The 17,722-nt window shown below is 45.0% G+C and overlaps 1 protein-coding gene across 2 annotated transcripts in view; it reads left to right on the top strand.

Moving 5' to 3' along the window:
- LOC126292288 (BTB/POZ domain-containing protein 9-like) overlaps positions 1 to 17,722 on the top strand; it is a 294,259-nt gene that overhangs the window by 237,836 nt on the left and 38,701 nt on the right. For both annotated transcript variants that reach the window (XM_049986204.1, XM_049986205.1), the window contains one exon: positions 5,140 to 5,362. In XM_049986204.1, the coding sequence (XP_049842161.1) occupies positions 5,140 to 5,362 (223 nt within the window). The remainder of the gene's footprint in view (positions 1 to 5,139; positions 5,363 to 17,722) is intronic.

Here is a 17,722-nt window from a genome sequence, read left to right as displayed (position 1 = left end):
CGGGAGCAACATCCCCACAACCATCGGGGATATCAGTCCCCACTTACGAGCTGGAGAAGCGTAAGTCTTCTTCAGTTCCTCTCGCTAGGAAGGGGTCCGTTGGGCCACTCCCTTCCCAGTTTCTGCTTGTGGGAAAGATGACACATGCCAGTGGCTGAAGAGTCCAAAAGCAGTCGGTTGTAGGGCTTCACGTTCACCTTCAGTCCTGGAGACTGATACAGTAAAGTCTTCCCAGCCAGGGAAACCAGGAAACCAAAGGAGTAGCGAGAGAAATCCAAAAAGGAGGTCCCCAAGACCAAGGGAATTGCAGTAGCACCCACACCACCGCTACCTATAAGCTCGGCGTCTGCGGATGAGGTGGAGATTCTGGCATCCGCTGAGAAACTAGATCCAGTCGGACCCTCAGACACAATGGATGTAGACTGCTCAGGCAAAAAGGCAGTGGCAGCAGCTGACCCAGAGATGTGAACTACCTCATTTAATTTTCCATGCCGTTCCAGTCTCACGATAACGACATCCTCCAGTGGAATTTTGGTGGATTTTTCCACCGCCTGGCTGAACTACGGCAACAGTTAAGCTTTACACCTGCTTTCTGCGTTGCCCTCCAGGAAAGCTGGTTCCCAGCAATACTGACTCCTGCCCTCCGCAGAGGTAAGGAACCGTAGTGACTATAATAATGTGTCAGGTGGCATTTGTATTTATGCCCTAAACTGTTTGTATTGAAGCCGTGGCTGTCAGGATAAGGACGAGACAAGAAATAACTGTCTGTAATGTAGATCTTCCTCCAGATGGCGCAGTATCCCTGAATGTATTAACTGCACTGATGATCAACGCCCTAATAAACCTTTCCTACTTTTGGGAGATTGTAATGCTCGAAGCGCCTTGTGGGGTAGCACCACACTTACTGGCCATGGCAGAAATGTCAAAAATTTACTGTCCCAACTCTACCTGTGCCTCTTAAATTTCATCGTGGCTCATGGTAGTTACTCGGCCATTGATTTATCAATTTGCAGCCCAGGGCTTCTCCCATATGTCCTGGAGAGCATATGATGACCTGTGTGGTAGTGACCACTTTCCCATCTTCCTCTCACTGCCCTTGTGTAAAGCCACAGATGCCTGCCCAGATGGGCTTTAAACAAGGTGGACTCGGAAACTTTCACTTCTGGTGCCATCGTTGAATCTCCCCCACACGGAAATATTGATGTGACGGTTGAGCAGGTGACTACAAAAATTGTTTCTGTGGCAGAAAACACGATCCCTCACTCTTTAGGGCGCCCCCGGCAAAAATATTGGTGGTCACGGGAAGTCGCAAGGAGCATCTGGGGCAGCAGCATAAGCGGCACCTTCCCTGGAGGACCTCATATCATAGCCTTTCAACTGCTCTGTGCCTGCATTCTCCAACTTATCAAATGACGGAAGCAGGGGTATTGGGAGACACTTGTCTTGACCCTTGGGTGCCATACATCACCTTCCAGAGTCTGGGCAAAGATCAAATGTATTTTCAGCTATCAGACCCCAACAGGCGTTCCCCATGTTAAACATGGCATGTTATCTACTGACACAAACACGATTGCCGAGTACTTTACTGAGCACTATGCTGGAGCCTCTCCGTCGTAGAATTACCCCCCAACCTTTCGCACTCACAAATGGCGGCTGGAAGGGAAAGTCATCTCGTTCACTATGCGCCACAATGAATCTTATAATGCCACATTTACTGAGTGGGAGCTCCTCAGTGCCCTTGCACATTGCCCCGACACTGTTTCTGGACGATATCGGATCCACAGGCAGATGATCAAACATCTCTTACCTGACTACATCTCCTCGTCATCTTCAACCGGATTTGGTGCGATGGCGTCTTTCCATCGTAATGGCGGGAGAGCAAAATCATATTGGTGCTCAAACCCGATAAAAACCTGCGGGATGCAGGTAGCTATTGGCCCATCAGCCTCAACAACGTTCTTTGTAAGCTGCTGGAGTGTATGGTGTGTCAGTGGTTGGGATGGGTCCTGTAGTCATGTGGCCTACTGGCTCCACGTCAGGGCGGCTTCTGCCAGGTTGGCTCTACCACTGATAGTCTTTTGTCCCTTGAGTCTGCCATCCGAACAGCCTTTTCCAGATGCCAACACCTGGTCGCCGTCTTTTCTGATTTACGGAAAGTGTACGACACCACCTGGCGACATCATATCCTTCCTTGCCCACATTATACGAGTGGGGTCTCTGAGGCCTGCTCCAGATTTTTATCCAAAATTTCCTGTTGCTTCTTACTTTCCGTGTCCAAGTTGGTGTCTCCAATAATCCCCCACCCCCTCCCCCCTCTCATAAACAGGAGAATGGGGTCCTGCAGGTCTCTGTATTGAATGTGTCTATTTTTTGTGGCCATAATGGTCTAGCATCAGCTAGGGCCGTCTGTCTCGTCCCCTCTGTATGCAGATAACTTCTGCATTTTGCACTGCTCCACAAGTACTGGTCTTGCTGATCGGTACCTACGTCCACAAAGTGCAGTCATGGGCTCTAGCCCTTCAGTTTCTAGTTTTTGGCCACAAATTCATGTGTTATGCACTTCTGTCAGCATTGTACCATTCATCCAGAACCAGAACTTTACCTTAATGATGATCCGCTCACAGTAGTGGAGATACATTGATTGTTAGGACTGGTTTTCAATGCCCGATTGACTTTGCTTCCTCACCTTTGTTAGCTTGAGTGGAAGTGCTGGCTTCACATCAATGCCCTCCACTGCCTGAGCAACACAAACTGGGCTGTGGATCGCTCTACGCTACTGCAGTTCTACAGAGCCCTTTTTCAATCCTGCCTTGACTATGGGAGTGTGGTTTATGGTTCAGCGGCATCCTCAGCATTACATTTACTCGAGCCAGTGCACCACTGTGGCGTTTTGCCTAGAGACAGGAGCTTTTAGGATGCTTCTGGTGACCAGCCTCCTTGTAGAGGTTGGAGTCCCTATATTGGAGGTCAGGCATGCACAACTGCTGGCTAGTTATGTTGCACGCTTTCATAGTTCTCCTGCGCGTCCTGATCAGTCTCCATTTTTCCACCCATGGCGGTTCATCTCCTTCAGGGCTTCCAATTGCAGTTCGTGTCCATTTCTGACGTGGAGTCCTTTCCTTTACCACCTACACTTGAAGTCCATTCATGTACACCTCCATGGGGTACACCTAGGCCGTGGCTTCACCTGGACCTTTCATATGGCCCTAAGGACTCAGTTAATCCCGTGGTAGTGTCCATCCACGAGTCCATCTATGCCCTGGAATGGTTCAGTCATTCAGTGGTGTTTGTTTGGACCACAGGTCACACTGGAAGCCCAGGCAATGAACTTACTACAGGCTTTGTGGAAACTGCTTATGAAAATTGGCTTCTCTGCAACTGATCTGCGTGTAGTAGTACGAAATGGCATAACCTCAGCACGCACAACAAACTGCGTGCCATTATGGAGTCTGTGAATGTGTGGCAGTCCTCTACGAGGGTCTCTCACAGGGACTTTGTTGTTCTCTGTCGGCTACACATTAGCCATGCTTGGGTGACACAAGGCTACCTCCTGCGCCGTGATGACCCACGTCAGTGTCAGTGTGAAGCCCGACTGACCTTTTTAGGTGAGTTTTCCTTCTTTGGATGCTCTGCGACGGGCTCTTCAGTTACCGGACTCGTTGCCATTAATTTTAGCTGATGCCGCCTCATCGGCTAATTTAGTTTTACGTTATATACATGATGGTGGGATTTATCATTCTATATAAGTTTTAGTGCATGTCCTTTGTCCCTTGTGTTCTCCACTGTAATGCTTTTAGGTTAGATGTTTTAATTTATCGCAGAGTGGCTGGCTTTTCCTTTTTTACCCCTTCCACTTGTTTCCTTGTCCTGTTTTGTCCATAGTAGTCTCGGTTGTCCTTCTGGTTCTTCCTTTCTTTTTTCTTTCGCTGGTGTAATTATTTTACTGGCAACAAGGGACCGATGACCTTGCAATTTGGCCCCCCACCCTCCGTCCTTCCAACTAACCAACCACGAGGGGAAATTAGGGTTTTAGTCAGGATAAAGGTTATTATAGAGCTTGGGTCTAGTGAAGATTGAGATCAGGAGGATTTTATGGACAACTGGTGTGTTGCAAGGAAAACTACCATCTGTGTGTTTCAGAGAAACTGCTTGAAGATCCAGTGGCAGGAGTTGTGAAGCTGCCATTGAAATTTAACATGTTGTGTGCAGCAGTGCGTTCTACTAGCTCTGCTATCGGCCAGTTTGGTGATAGCCTTATATTTGGGAAGACGGTTGGTGATCATGTCTGCATCAAATGGTGTGCAGAATTTTAAACAATTTAAACTCAACGTAGAAATATCAACAGTATAGGGAAGGTAGATTATTACTTACCGTAAAGAAGACATGTTAAGTTGCAGACAGGCACAGTTAAGTATACATAGTTTTCGGCCAGGGCTTGGGAGCGGGTATGTCATAAGGATGAAGTAAGTATAGTGTAGATTAGGTGGGTGGTGGAATACCACATTCAGAGGAATGTGGAGGATTTTGTGGTAGGATGTCCCTCATTTCTGGACATAAGTAGGCAACAGCCTGGTGGAGTGCAGGTAAAGTGACAGCAAAAATGCTGCCAGTAAGCGTACCTGGGTGCAAATCATGGACAAAGCACCTCTTTGGCAGGAGGAAGAGGGACGGGATTTTGGGCGCACCCCTGTCACTGGCTGTGGGCTGTGGACGGAGTGGTAGGTCAAAGGGAGGGGAGGGGAAGAGAGAAAAGCACAACGCCAGTCCATCAGTCCAGCTGATGATGGAAATGGTTTGTTTTGCCAGTTAGACACTTACATTCAGCCATCCACCTGTGAACAGTTGTCATGAATTGCACTGGGAGAAGGTGATCACAAAAATAAATCTGATTCAGTTCAATTTTGCAGCCGAAACTTTTTAAACATTACTTTCTTCCAACCAATCATTTTGTTCATTGTAGAAAAATAATATAAGTATGTGGATGAATTAATGAAAAGCCTGTATGTTCGTCTTTTGTTTGTTAGATAATGATTTGTATGAGAAATTTGATGGTTTCAACTTTCTACATTTAAAGTTCCTCTCTGTTTTTGTTATTTCTGTGTAGCTGTACTGCCAAATATTGAGGGGTTGTTTTTGCAGTGCCAGAGGAGAACATGGCTCACCCACGGCACGGCACACAGGTTCTGCAGGGAGAGATGAGGGCTGCACTGCTGGACGGTGACTCCCACAACTACGACATGGAGCGCGGGTACACACGCCACGCCATCTCAGAATCTGCCAGTGATCATGGCATTGTCATAAAGCTGGGCACCCAGGCCCTTCTCAACAGCATTCGCATGCTCCTTTGGGACCGTGACCTCAGGTATGGAGTTTTGTAGCCCAAGTTCAAAATCTGAGACAAATATTATTTTTGTCATAATTAAAATTGTATGAAATATTGGGTGTTTTGAAAAGATACCTCCAGTTTCAGAATATTGTATCTTCTACACGAATGAAACTTTCTGGAGATTAAAAGTATGTGCCTTGAACGTCGAACCTATGCACAAGCCATCAGAGTACAACTTTCAACTCGCTGTCACAGCTTTAGTTCCACCAGCACCTGTTCTTCTACCTTCTGAGCTTCAGAGAAGTTTCCTTGCATACATTGGTGGATATTACTCTCTTGGAAGATAGAAGGAGAGGTACCACTGGAAGTATTGCTGTGAGGAAGGGTTGTGAATTGTGCTCAGATGGGTCTGTTGATAGAACACTTGCCCACAAAAGGCAAAGGCCCCAGATTCAAGTCCTGGTCTGGCACATAGCGTTAATTTGCGGGGAAGTTTCAAATCTGCACACACTTCACTGCAGAGCGGGAATTCATCTGGAAATGTGTCTAAAAGATTGAAATTTTACCTTACATACCAGACTACAAGCTGGTAGCTGTTTCCCTTTTGCAGCTTGTCTGTGCATTACCGAAGTGTGTTGAATTGAAGTGGCAGTAGCAAAGAAACAGGAGGTATTTTACAATATCTGTTAAACATACACAATGTAGTTAATTACTGTACAGCTTTTACAAATGCGCAGCATGATTTTTGTTGAGTATGGAATTGCATCTGCTAGAGTGGAAGAGGTATACGAATCACACATTGTACCATTTCACCTCAAAGATCACCCAATCTCACAGTTTGACCCTCTTTTACTTTTTTGGAGGGTGGCGGGCGGGCGGGGGGGGGGATGCGCTTTGTACTGGCACTGTGAATGACTGTGCCTATGTGCCTTCTCTTCCAACAACTTTATGTGAACTATGGTGCTGCGTACCAATAGCAGTTAATGCAGTAACTCCAGACATATTCCCAAAACTAGGGGGTGAGTTTGACTCCTCATCCTCCTTTCCTGAAAGATTTCTTATTACGCAGGTCTTCACAGAGCGTCTTCCAATCTTCTCATTTCTCCTATATGCTGTTGTTTAGAATTTCTTTCCAGTGTAGTGCTCTTCGATTCAAACTGTTTTTTACATGTTCTCAGCCTAATGTTTGTGGTCTGCTAGTTGGTCATGGTCTATTGTCCACTCCAAAGCTACCTCTCACGCTGCGGGTCCGGGGTTAGAATAGGCTCGAGGTATTCCTGCCTGTCGTAAGAGGTGTCTAAAAGGAGTCCCTCCCCCTCAAGGGGGAAGTTTGCACCTGCGTCCAGAGACGGACGGTTCCATGACTTACATTTGTGGTCATTTAGGTTTTTCACTTATTCTGGTTTCTTTCTTCCTTTGTTTGGTTCCTTTCTTTGTCCTTCTCCCTCTCACTGTCTGCCTTACTTTTTACATTGCCTTCTTCTCCTTGACATCGGAGACACTGGCAATCATTGGGGATTCCTCCGCAATGGATTTCTCTTCTTCTCTCTCGACTTCTGCCCAAAAACGGAAACTTGACCAGCCACCAGTGACAAAAGTACTGCCACCAGCCCCAAAGTTCCTCGTAGTTTCTAGATCTGAGGATGGAAAGGATTTTTCATCTGTCAACCCTTTTGTTATCCAGAAAGGCGTAGATGCCATAGCCAGATCTGTCAAATCTTGTACCAGGATGCGTAACGGTGCCTTGTTGTTAAAAACTGAGAGCGCCTTTCAGGCGCACAAACTGCTTCGGGCCGCACTCCTGTACACGTTCCCTGTCCGTGTGGAGGCTCACTGCACTTTGAATTTGTCGCATGGTGTGGTATATACTAGATCACTCTACAGATTGACTGACGAGGAGATTCAGTCTTTCCTCGCTGAGCAGGGTGTGACGGCTGTCTATAGGGTCATGAAAAAGGTCAACAATGACCTTGTACTGACACAGACACTTTTCTTGACCTTGGATAGTGTTCAGCTGCCGTCGCGCATCAAAGCGGGCTACGAGATTATTTCTGTTCGCCCCTATGTCCCGACACCTATGCGCTGCTACCAGTGTCAGCATTTTAATCACACTCGTCAGTCTTGTTCTAATGTGGCTAAATGTATCACTTGTGGCAGGGATGCCCATGAGTGACAGTCCACCTCCGTCTCCTCGTTGCCTGAACTGTCAGGGTGACCATGCAGCGTCCTCCTGCAACTGTCCCATCTAAAAGGATGAACGCTGCATACGGGAAATTCGTGTCAAAGAGAAAGTGTCCACCTTAGCTGCTCGCAAGCTATTTGCTAGTAGGAAGCCCATGCTGCTTCCAGTGGGGAAATACAGCACTGCCCTCACCTCTCCTCGGACTACCAGGGAGGTGGCGACGCAGACATACGATCTGACCTTTAGCACTACGGTCGTCCGTTCGGCCAGTGCTTAGATCGCCCGGTCAACGTCTCCTCTTCCTCCCATCATCCCGAAGAGAAAAGCACCTTCATTACTTTCTGCCCAGACTAAGACCAAGAAGTCAGATGCATGGGTCTTCAAGAAGGAACCGTCCCGTGCAGACTTCCTATGTACCTCGAACTCCCAGCCATCGACCAGTACTTCAACTAAACGAACTTCCAAGAAGGCTCATAGGAAGCAAAGTTCTCCTTCTCCGCCATGGCGCGTTTCTCCTCCTGCGCCACCCAGGCAGTTGCCGTCCCAATTACTCTCCCCACTTTTACATTTTCCATTTGTACCGTTTACACTCAGTCGTCGTCTGCCATTACCAGGGCAGACATGATGCAAATTATTGCTCAGCAACCTGCACCATTTTTGTTAACTGGTGACTTAAGTGCACACCATCCCCTTTGGGGCTCTCCAGCATCCTGCCTGAGAGGCTCCCTGTTAGCAGGCCTTTTCCACCACCTCAATCTTGTCTGCCTCAATACTGACGCCCCTACTTTTCTTTTGGACACAACTCTCACCTATTCCCATTTATACATCTCTATATGTACTAACAAACTTGCACGCCGGTTTGAGTGGTATGCACTTTCTGATACATATTGGAGTGACCACTTCCCTTGTGTTATCCATCTCCTGCATCAAACCCCCCTCTCCGTGCTCAACTAGTTGGAACATCTCCAAAGCAGACTGGGGCTCTTCTCTTCCAGGGTGACCTTTCAGGATCAAACCTTCACAAGCTACAATAGTCAGGTGGCACACCTCACAGAAGTCCTTCACACTGCTGCTGAATATTCCAGCCCTCACACTACTTGTTCTCCACATCGCATGCTGGACCCCTGGTGGACTGCAGCATGTAGAGGCGCTTTACGTGCTCGTCGATGTGCTTTACGCACCTTTAAACTCCACCCTATGGTGGCAAATTGTATCAATTATAAACGATTACGTGCGCAATGTCGTCGTGTTATTAAAGAGAGCAAGAAAGCCAGCTGGGCTGCTTTCACAAGCACCTTCAACAGTTTTACTCCTTCTGTTGTCTTTGGTAGCCTGTGCTGGCTATCTGGCACTAAGGTCCACTCACCAGAATCTGGCTTGACAGTCGCGAATGGCGCCCTTGTGGCCCCTGAGGATGTCTCCAATGCCTTTGGCCACTTTTTCGCAGAGGTTTCGAGCTCCGCTCATTACCACCTTGCCTTCCTCCCCTGAAAACACACAGAGGAGGCAAGGCCACCTAACTTCCATTGCTCAAATTGTGAAAGTTATAATGCCCCATTCACCATGCAGGAACTTGAAAATGCACTTGCCTGGTCACGGTACTCCGCTCCAGGGCCTGATTCTATTCATATTTAGATGCTTACGAACATGTCTCCTGCGGGCAAAGGTTTTCTTCTTCGTACTTATAATCGCATCTGGATTGATGGTCATGTTCCCACACGATGGCGCGAGTCTATTGTTGTCCCGATTCCTAAGCCGGGGAAGGACAAGCACTTGCCTTCCAGTTATCGACCCATCTCGCTTACCAGCTGTGTCTGTAAGGTGATGGAGCGAATGGTTAACTCTCGTTTGGTTTGGCTGCTCGAATCTCGACGCCTACTTACCAATGTACAATGTGGATTTCGTAGGCGCCGCTCTGCTGTTGACCATCTGGTTACCTTGTCGACCTTCATTATGAATAACTTCTTGCGGAAGCGCCCGACGGCGGCTGTGTTGTTTGATTTGGAGAAGGCTTAAGACACCTGTTGGAGGGCGGGCATTCTCCGCACCATGCATACCTGGGGCCTTCGCAGTCACCTCCCTCTTTTTATTCGTGCCTTTTTTTAATGGATCGACAGTTCAGGGTACGTGTGGGTTCTGTCCTGTCGACGCCTTTCGCCAGGAGAATGAGGTGCCACAGGGCTCAGTTTTGAGTGTCGCTCTCTTCGCCATAGCGAGCAATCCAATAATGGATTGCCTCCCAACTGATGTATCAAGCTCCCTTTTCATGGATGATTTTACCATCTATTGCAGTGCGCAGTGTACAAGTTTCCTGGAGTGCTGTCTTCAGCGTTGTCTTGACCGTCTTCACTCACGGAGTGTCGCCAATGGCTTCCGTTTTTCTGCTGAGAAGACGGCCTGTATTAACTTCTGGCGCTACAAAGAGTTTCTCCCACTGTCCTTACGACTCGGTCCCGTTGCTCTCCCATTCATGGAGACAACAAAATTTTTAGATCTTACATTTGAAAGGAAACTTAGCTGGTCTCCACATGTCTCATATTTGGCTGCCTGTTGTACCCGTTCTCTAAATGTCTTCCGTGTTCTCAGCGGTATGTCGTGGGGAGCGCATCGAACCATGCTACTTCACCTATATCGGTCGATCGTCTGCTCAAGCTGGATTATGGGAGCTTTGTAGACTCCTCTGTACGGCCGTCCATCTTACGTTGTCTCAACTCTATATAACATCGGGGTCTACGTCTTGCGATCGGAGCGGTCTATACTAGTCCTGTTGAGAGTCTTCATGCTGAAGCCAGTGAATTGCCACTAACTACCGGCAGGATATACTGCTTTGTTGGTATGCCTGTCGGCCATTGTCAATGCCCGACCACCCATATTATCGTTCCCTTTTTTGACAACACTCTCGACCGTCCACACGGGTTGTATGTCTCCGCTCTGCTACCCCCTGGAGTTCGTTTTCGTTGCTTCCTTCAGCACCTTGATTTTTCACTCCCTGCAACCTTTCGAGTGGGTGAGAGCCAAATGCCACCTTGGCCCCAAGCTCAGGTTCGCGTTCACCTTGACCTCAGGTCGCTCCCAAACGAGGTTACCCCAGCTTCGGAATACCGCTCCCGTTTTGTCGAACTTTGTTCAGAGTTCATTAATATGATCTTCATTTATGCAGATGGCTCTAAGACCAATGACGGTGTCGGGTGTTCTTTTATTGTCGGGGCACAGAGTTTCAAATACGGGCTACATGGCCATTGTTCGGTCTTCACAGCTGAGCTCTTTGCCCTCTATCAGGCTGTTTTTTACGTCTGCCGCCACCGACATGCTGGTTATGTCATCTGCTCCGATTCTCTGAGCGCCATCCAGAGCCTCAGTGATCTGTATCCGGTTCACCCTTTCGTGCACCGGATCCAACGCTCTCTTCAGCAGCTGGTGGACGACGGGTCTCCAGTTAGCTTTATGTGGGTTCCTGGCCATGTCGGTATCCCTGAGAACGAAGCTGCAGATGCCGCGGCCAAGGCTGTGGTCCTCCAGCCTCGGACGGCTTCTTGTTGTGTCCCTTCATCAGATTGTAGCACGGTCATTTGTCGGCACATTTTATCGCTGTGGCATGCCGATTGGGCTGCACTTACGGACAACAAGCTTCGGGCCTTGAAACCTCTTCCCGCGGCTTGGACGTCGTCCTCACGTTCTTCTCGGCGGGAGGAGGTCATTTTGACCCGGCTATGAATTGGACACTGCCGGTTCAGCCATCGCCATCTGCTGACGGCTGCGCTGGCGCCGTTCTGTCCATGTGGGCAATTGCTGACAGTCCACCACATTTTAACGTCCTGTCCGGATTTTACTACACTGCGTCTTGATCTTGGCCTGCCATGTACTGTGGATGACCCAGGAGCTGCTGCTCGCATTCTTCGTTTTATCAACTTGATACACCTGTCTAAAGACGTTTGATTATGCTGTTGTTTTTTAATCCTATGCCTGTTAATACATCTTTTATAGTGTTGTCCCTTTTAGTTGCTGTTTTAACCTTGTGCCTCGCGGTGCATTCCTAACTTAGTCAGGGCGCTAATGAACATTGTAGTTGTGCACCCTAAAACCACAAAAAAAAGAAAGAAAGAAAAAAAATGTCCAAAGCTCTTCCTGGTAATGTTTCTGTTAATGTGGCCAAACCATTTCAGCCTGTTACCCTCCCTAGTTTCATTTATGGGAGTTGTATGAAGTGTGTAATATTTGTTTGTTTCTTATGTCATCCATTCTTGACCTGTCAATGATAGATCATAGAAACCTTATCTGTATTGCTTGTATTTTGATCCATATGCCAAAATGTGTAGATCATACGATTTGTATGTTGTGGTCTAAGTTGTGCCATGTATTTTACAATTCCTATTTCTGTCATACTAATAAAATTTTGAATAATTTTCTATTTTCTCAGAAATTTCTTACTTTGATAGCTTAATTTACAATGTTGTGTATGATGTAATTGAAGAGCATCGGTGAGAGCACAGTTCCTTATCGAAGCCCCCTATCTGTTCTAAATGGTTCCACTTTTTTGCCATGTATTACTACGCTGTTCAGCCATTTTTTTATACATTTCTTCTTCAGAGTTGCATTCCTCAGCACAGTTCCATTTTAGTCAGACTTGGGATTTTTCTCCCCTTATAACAGTCTCGTAAATCTTTTTTATATCTATTAACACAGCTATGATGATTCCAAAGTCACATTTCTTTTCTACTACATATCTTCCTGTAAATATAGCATCTGCAGTCTATTTTCAGGCCGAAATCATTTTTGTTCTTGCCTTTGCTGTTGTGTGTTCCTCATTTAATGTAAAATTGCATTTTTTAAACCCTCGTGCAAAGGGACAGTAATGGTATTCCTCTGTAGTACTCACTTTCCCTTTTTACCTGTCTTGACTGCACACGGGATTAAGGGTCCTAAAAAGACTGCCTGCCATGTGTATTCCAATGTACATATGAGGAATTTCTAATTTGAAGAAATTCTGCAGCATTTCTGGGGTGCTTCAAAATCAAAGAGAGGCATTAAAGGTTTGTACAGCGAGTGGAGCTGGACAATCGTGTAGACCATTCTTTAACCCTTTCACTGTAGCAGACGTAAATATACACTAATCGTTTCAGTGCTCCAGACATATATATATTATTTGCTATAAAAAAATACTTAAAGCAGTTCCCTGCCACAGTTGTATATTTACGTATAATGTCGACACTCGGGCCAGAAAGTCGGAGGTAATTGTTGCGCAAGTATGCAGTTTAATTGTTGTAATACTAGGAAATACCTGAACGACTATTGAATGCTGAATTCTCTTTCTGCTGAGTTCATTCGTGTGTTGTTGTGGTCTTCAGTCCTGAGACTGGTTTGATGCAGCTCTCCATGCTACTCTATCCTGTGCAAGCTTCTTCATCTACCAGAACCCACTGCAACCCACATCCTTCTAAATCTGCTTAGTGTAGTCATCTCTTGGTCTCCCTCTACAATTTTTACCCTCCACGTTGGCGATCCCTTGATGCCTCAGAATATGTCCTACCAACCGGTCCCTTCTTCTAGTCAAGTTGTGCCGCAAACTTCACTTCTCTCCAATCCTATTCAATACCTCCTCATTAGTTATGTGATCTTGCTATCTAATTTTCAGCATTCTTCTGCAGCACCACATTTCGAAAACTTATATTATTTTCTTGTCCAAACTAGTTATCGTCCATGTTTCACTTCCATACATGGCTACACTCCATACAAATACTTTCAGAAACGACTTCCTGGCACTTAAATCTATACTCGGTGTTAACAAATTTCTCCTCTTCAGAAACGCTTTCCTTGCCATTGCCAGTCTACATTTTATATCCTCTCTACTTCGGCCATCATCAGTTATTTTGCTCCCCAAATAGCAAAACTCCTTTACTACTTAGTGTGTCTCATTTCCTAATCTAATTCCCTCAGCATCACCCGACATAATTCGACTACATTCCATTATCTTCGTTTTGCTTTTGTTGATTTTCATCTTATATCCTGCTTTCAAGGCACTGCCCAATCTGTTCAGCTGCTCTTCAAAGTCCTTTGCTGTCTTTGACAGAATTACAATGTCATCGGTGAACCTTAAAGTTTTTATTTCTTCTCCGTGGATTTTAATACCTACTCCGAATTTTTCTTTTGTTTCCTTTACTGCTTGCTCAATATACAGATTGAATAACATTGGGGAGAGAGGCTACAACCCTGTCTCACTCCCTTCCCAACCACTGCTTCCCTTTCATGTCCCTCGCCTCTTTCAATTGCCATCTGGTTTCTGTACACATTGTAAATAGCGTTTTGCTCCCTGTATTTTACCGCTGCCACATTTAGAATTTGAAAGAGAGTATTCCAGTCAACATTGTCAAAAGCTTGCTCTAAGTCTACAAATGCTAGAAATGTAGGTTTGCTTTTCCTTAATCTGTTTTCTAAGAAAAGTCGTAGGGTCAGTATTGCCTCACGTGTTCCGATATTTCTACGGAATCCAAACTGATCTTCCCCGAGATCGGCTTCTACCAGTTTTTCCATTTGTCTATAAAGAATTAGCGTTAGTATTTTGCAGCTGTGACTTATTAAACTGATAGTTTGGTAATTTTCACATCTGTCAACACCTGCTTTCTTTGGGATTGGAATTCTTATATTCTTCTTGATGTCTGAGGGTATTTCGCCTGTCTCATACCTGTTGCTCACCAGATGGTAGAGTTTTGTCAGGACTAGCTCTTCCAAGGCAGTCAGTAGTTTCAGTGGAATGTTGTCTACTCCCGGGGCCTTGTTTCGACTCAGGTCTTTCAGTGCTCTGTCAAACTCTTCACGCAGTATCGTATCTCCCATTTCATCTTCATCTACATCCTCTACCATTTCCATAATATTGTCCTCAAGTACATCACTCTTGTATAGACCCTCTATATACTCCTTCCACCTTTCTGCTTTCCCTCTTTGCCTAGAACTTGGTTTCCACCTGAGCTCTTGATATTCATACGAGTGGCTATCTTTTCTCCAAAGGTCTCTTTAATTTTCCTGTAGGCTGTATCTATCTTACCCCTAGTGAGATAAGCCTCTACATCCTTACATTTGCCCTCTTGCTATGCCTGCTTAGCCATTTTGCGCTTCCTGTCGATCTCATTTTTGAGACGTTTGTATTCCTTTTTGCCTGCTTCACTTACTGCATTTTTAAATTTTCTCCTTTCATCAATTAAATTCAATATTTCTTCTGTTGCCCAAGGATTTGTACTAGCCCTCGTCTTTTTACCTACTTGATCCTCTGCTGCCTTCACTCCTTCATCCCTCAGAGCTACCCATTCGTCTTCTACTGTATTTCTTTCCTCCATTCCTGTCAATTGTTCCCTTATGCTGTCCCTGAAACTCTGTACAACCTCTGGTTTAGTCAGCTTATCCAGGTCCCATCTCCTTAAATTCCCACCTTTTTGCAATTTCTTCAGTTTTAAACTACAGTTCATAATCAATAGATTGTGGTCAGAGTCCACATCTGCCCCTGGAAATGTCCTACAATTTAAGACCTGGTTCCTAAATCACTGTCTTACCATTATATAATCTGTCTGATACCTTTTAGTATCTCCAGGATTCTTCCATGTATACACCCTTTTATGATTCTTGAACCAGGTGTTAGCTATGATTAAGTTATGTTCTGTGCAGAATTCTACCAGATGGCTTCCTCTTTCATTTCTGTCCCCCAATCCATATTCACCCACTATGTTTCCTTCTCTCCCTTTTCCTACTCTCGAATTCCAGTCACCCATGACTATTAAATTTTCATCTCCCTTCACTACCTGAATAATTTCTTTTATCTCATCATACATTTCTTCAATTTCTTCGTCATCTGCAGAGCTAGTTGGCATATAAACTTGCGCTACTGTAGTAGGTGTGGGCTTCGTATCTATCTTGGCCACTATAATACGTTCACTATGCTGTTTGTAGTAGCTTACCCGCATTCCTATTTTCCTATTCATTATTAAACCTACTTCTGCATTACCCCTATTTGATTTTGTGTTTATAACCCTGTATTCACCTGACCAGAAGTCTTGTTCCTCCTGCCACCGAACTTCACTAATTCCCTCTATATCTAACTTTAACCTGTCCATTTCCCTTTTTAAATTTTCTAACCTACCTGCCCGATTAAGGGATCTGACATTCCACTCTCCGATCTGTAGAATGACAGTTTTCTTTCTCCTGATAACGATGTCCTCTTGAGTAGCCCCTGCCCGGAGATCCGAATGGGGGACTATTTTACCTCAGGAATATTTTACCCAAGAGGACGCCATCATCATTTAACCATACAGTAAAGCTGCATGCCCTCGGGAAAAATTACTAGCTTCCCTTAGCTTTCAGCCGTTCACAGTACCACAACAGCAAACCCGTTTTGGTTAATGTTAAAAGGCCAGATCAGTCAGTCATCCAGACTGTTCCCCCAGCAACTACTGAAAAGGCTGCTGCCCCTCTTCAGGAACCACACATTTGTCTGGCCTCTCAACAGATACCTATTCGTTTTGGTTGCACCTACGGTATGACTATCTGTATCGTTGAGGCACCCAAGCCTCCCCACCAATGGCAAGGTCCATGGTTCATATCACTATATTATCTAGTTTGTGTGCCTCTGTTTCCGCGTTACCGAATAAAATCACTTAAGAAAAGTAGTTCCAGGTGCTTTCTATCCTTTTAAAAACTTCTGCATTGACAAAAGTTTAGTTCTTTTCAAAGGTCGTGTCTTCTTCAAGCAGTACATTCCTTCCAAACACCACAAACTTGGTGTAAAATTTTTTGTAGTATGTGATTGTGAAACTGGTTATATTCTTGACTTTATTATTTATGTGGGTTTCGCAACAGACGTAACTTGAAAATTACCTTGGTAAAAATTACACATTATGTGTTGACAATTGGGTACACTAGCCCAACTTTATTTTCTTATTTGCATGACAGAGTGACTAATGCCTGTGGAACTGTGAGAACGAACTGCAAAGGCATGCCTGCTTTATCAAAAAAAAAACTTAGAAAAGGCGAGACCGAGTTTGTCAACAGATAAACTTCTTGCTCTGAAGTGGCAGGACAAGTGGGAAGTGAGGATGCTTTCAACTCTTTATACAAGCGAAATTACAGTGACTGACAAAATTGACAGAACCATGAATGAACCAAAAACAAAACCAGCTTGCATCGTAAGCTACACTGAAAATATGGGGGTCGTCGACAGGAGCGATATGATGCTAAGTTCAGTAGAAAGTGTATGAAAAACTGTAAAATGGTATAAAAGAGGATTTTTCATTTGGTGGATCTGTCTCTGCTCAATGCTCATGCATTATATAAAACTCAAATGGGACGAAATATTTCAGTATCTGATTTTCAACAGAAACTTATCAAAAAGATCCTAGAGATTCACCACCAACCGCAAACAGAGGGACGTCGTGGAAGATCGGCTGATGGTGAAATCCCTTATGCCTAACAGAGTGCCACTTTATCTCGCTAATCCCAGGAACTTCAAAGAAGGCCGCCAAGAGAAGGTGTATTGTATGTGCAAAACATGATATACGAAGTGACACAAGATACATTTGTTTAAAATGTAATGTGCCTTTATGTTTGAATTTTTATTTCGAGTGATATCACACTTTGAAGTATTACTAATGTAATATGTTTTGTATTTTTTTCTCGTGATAAAGTACCTTTTCTGAACAAAATAAGACTTTCTGAACAAAGATTTAAAAAAAGGAAACAATTTACACGAACAATACTGGCTTTTGCGTCTCATTTTTATCTCAATAATAACGGTGGACTGCTGCAGTTATATATATACGCACCAGGTGGAAATAACGCGCACAGGGTGGGAATGGTTCAAATATGGAGACCATTACCATGCATGTATATTGTGGACACACTAATCTCTGTATAAAAGTGTAATTGACAATGATAGTATGAAGAATAATTGTAGCATACACAATGATAAGAAATTAAAGAGAGGCTTGCCCAGTTCATGGGCAGAATTATTGTCCTAGAGAGCCACAGCAACTGTTAATGATGCCTAACTGATATTTACACTGAAGCTCCAAAGAAACTGGTATGGGCAGGCGTATTCAAATACAGAGATATGTAAACAGGCAGAATATGGTGCTGTGGTTGGCAACGCCTGTATAAGACAACGAGGTGTCTGGGACAGTTGTTAGATTTGTTACTGCTGCCACAATGGCAGTTGTTATGAAGATTTAAGTGAG

The sequence above is a fragment of the Schistocerca gregaria genome, chromosome 9, assembly GCF_023897955.1.
Source record: "Schistocerca gregaria isolate iqSchGreg1 chromosome 9, iqSchGreg1.2, whole genome shotgun sequence".
NCBI classification, from domain to species: Eukaryota; Metazoa; Arthropoda; class Insecta; order Orthoptera; family Acrididae; genus Schistocerca; species Schistocerca gregaria.
Note: the sequence above shows the minus strand (reverse complement) of the source record. Positions and strands in the feature narration are given on the sequence as shown.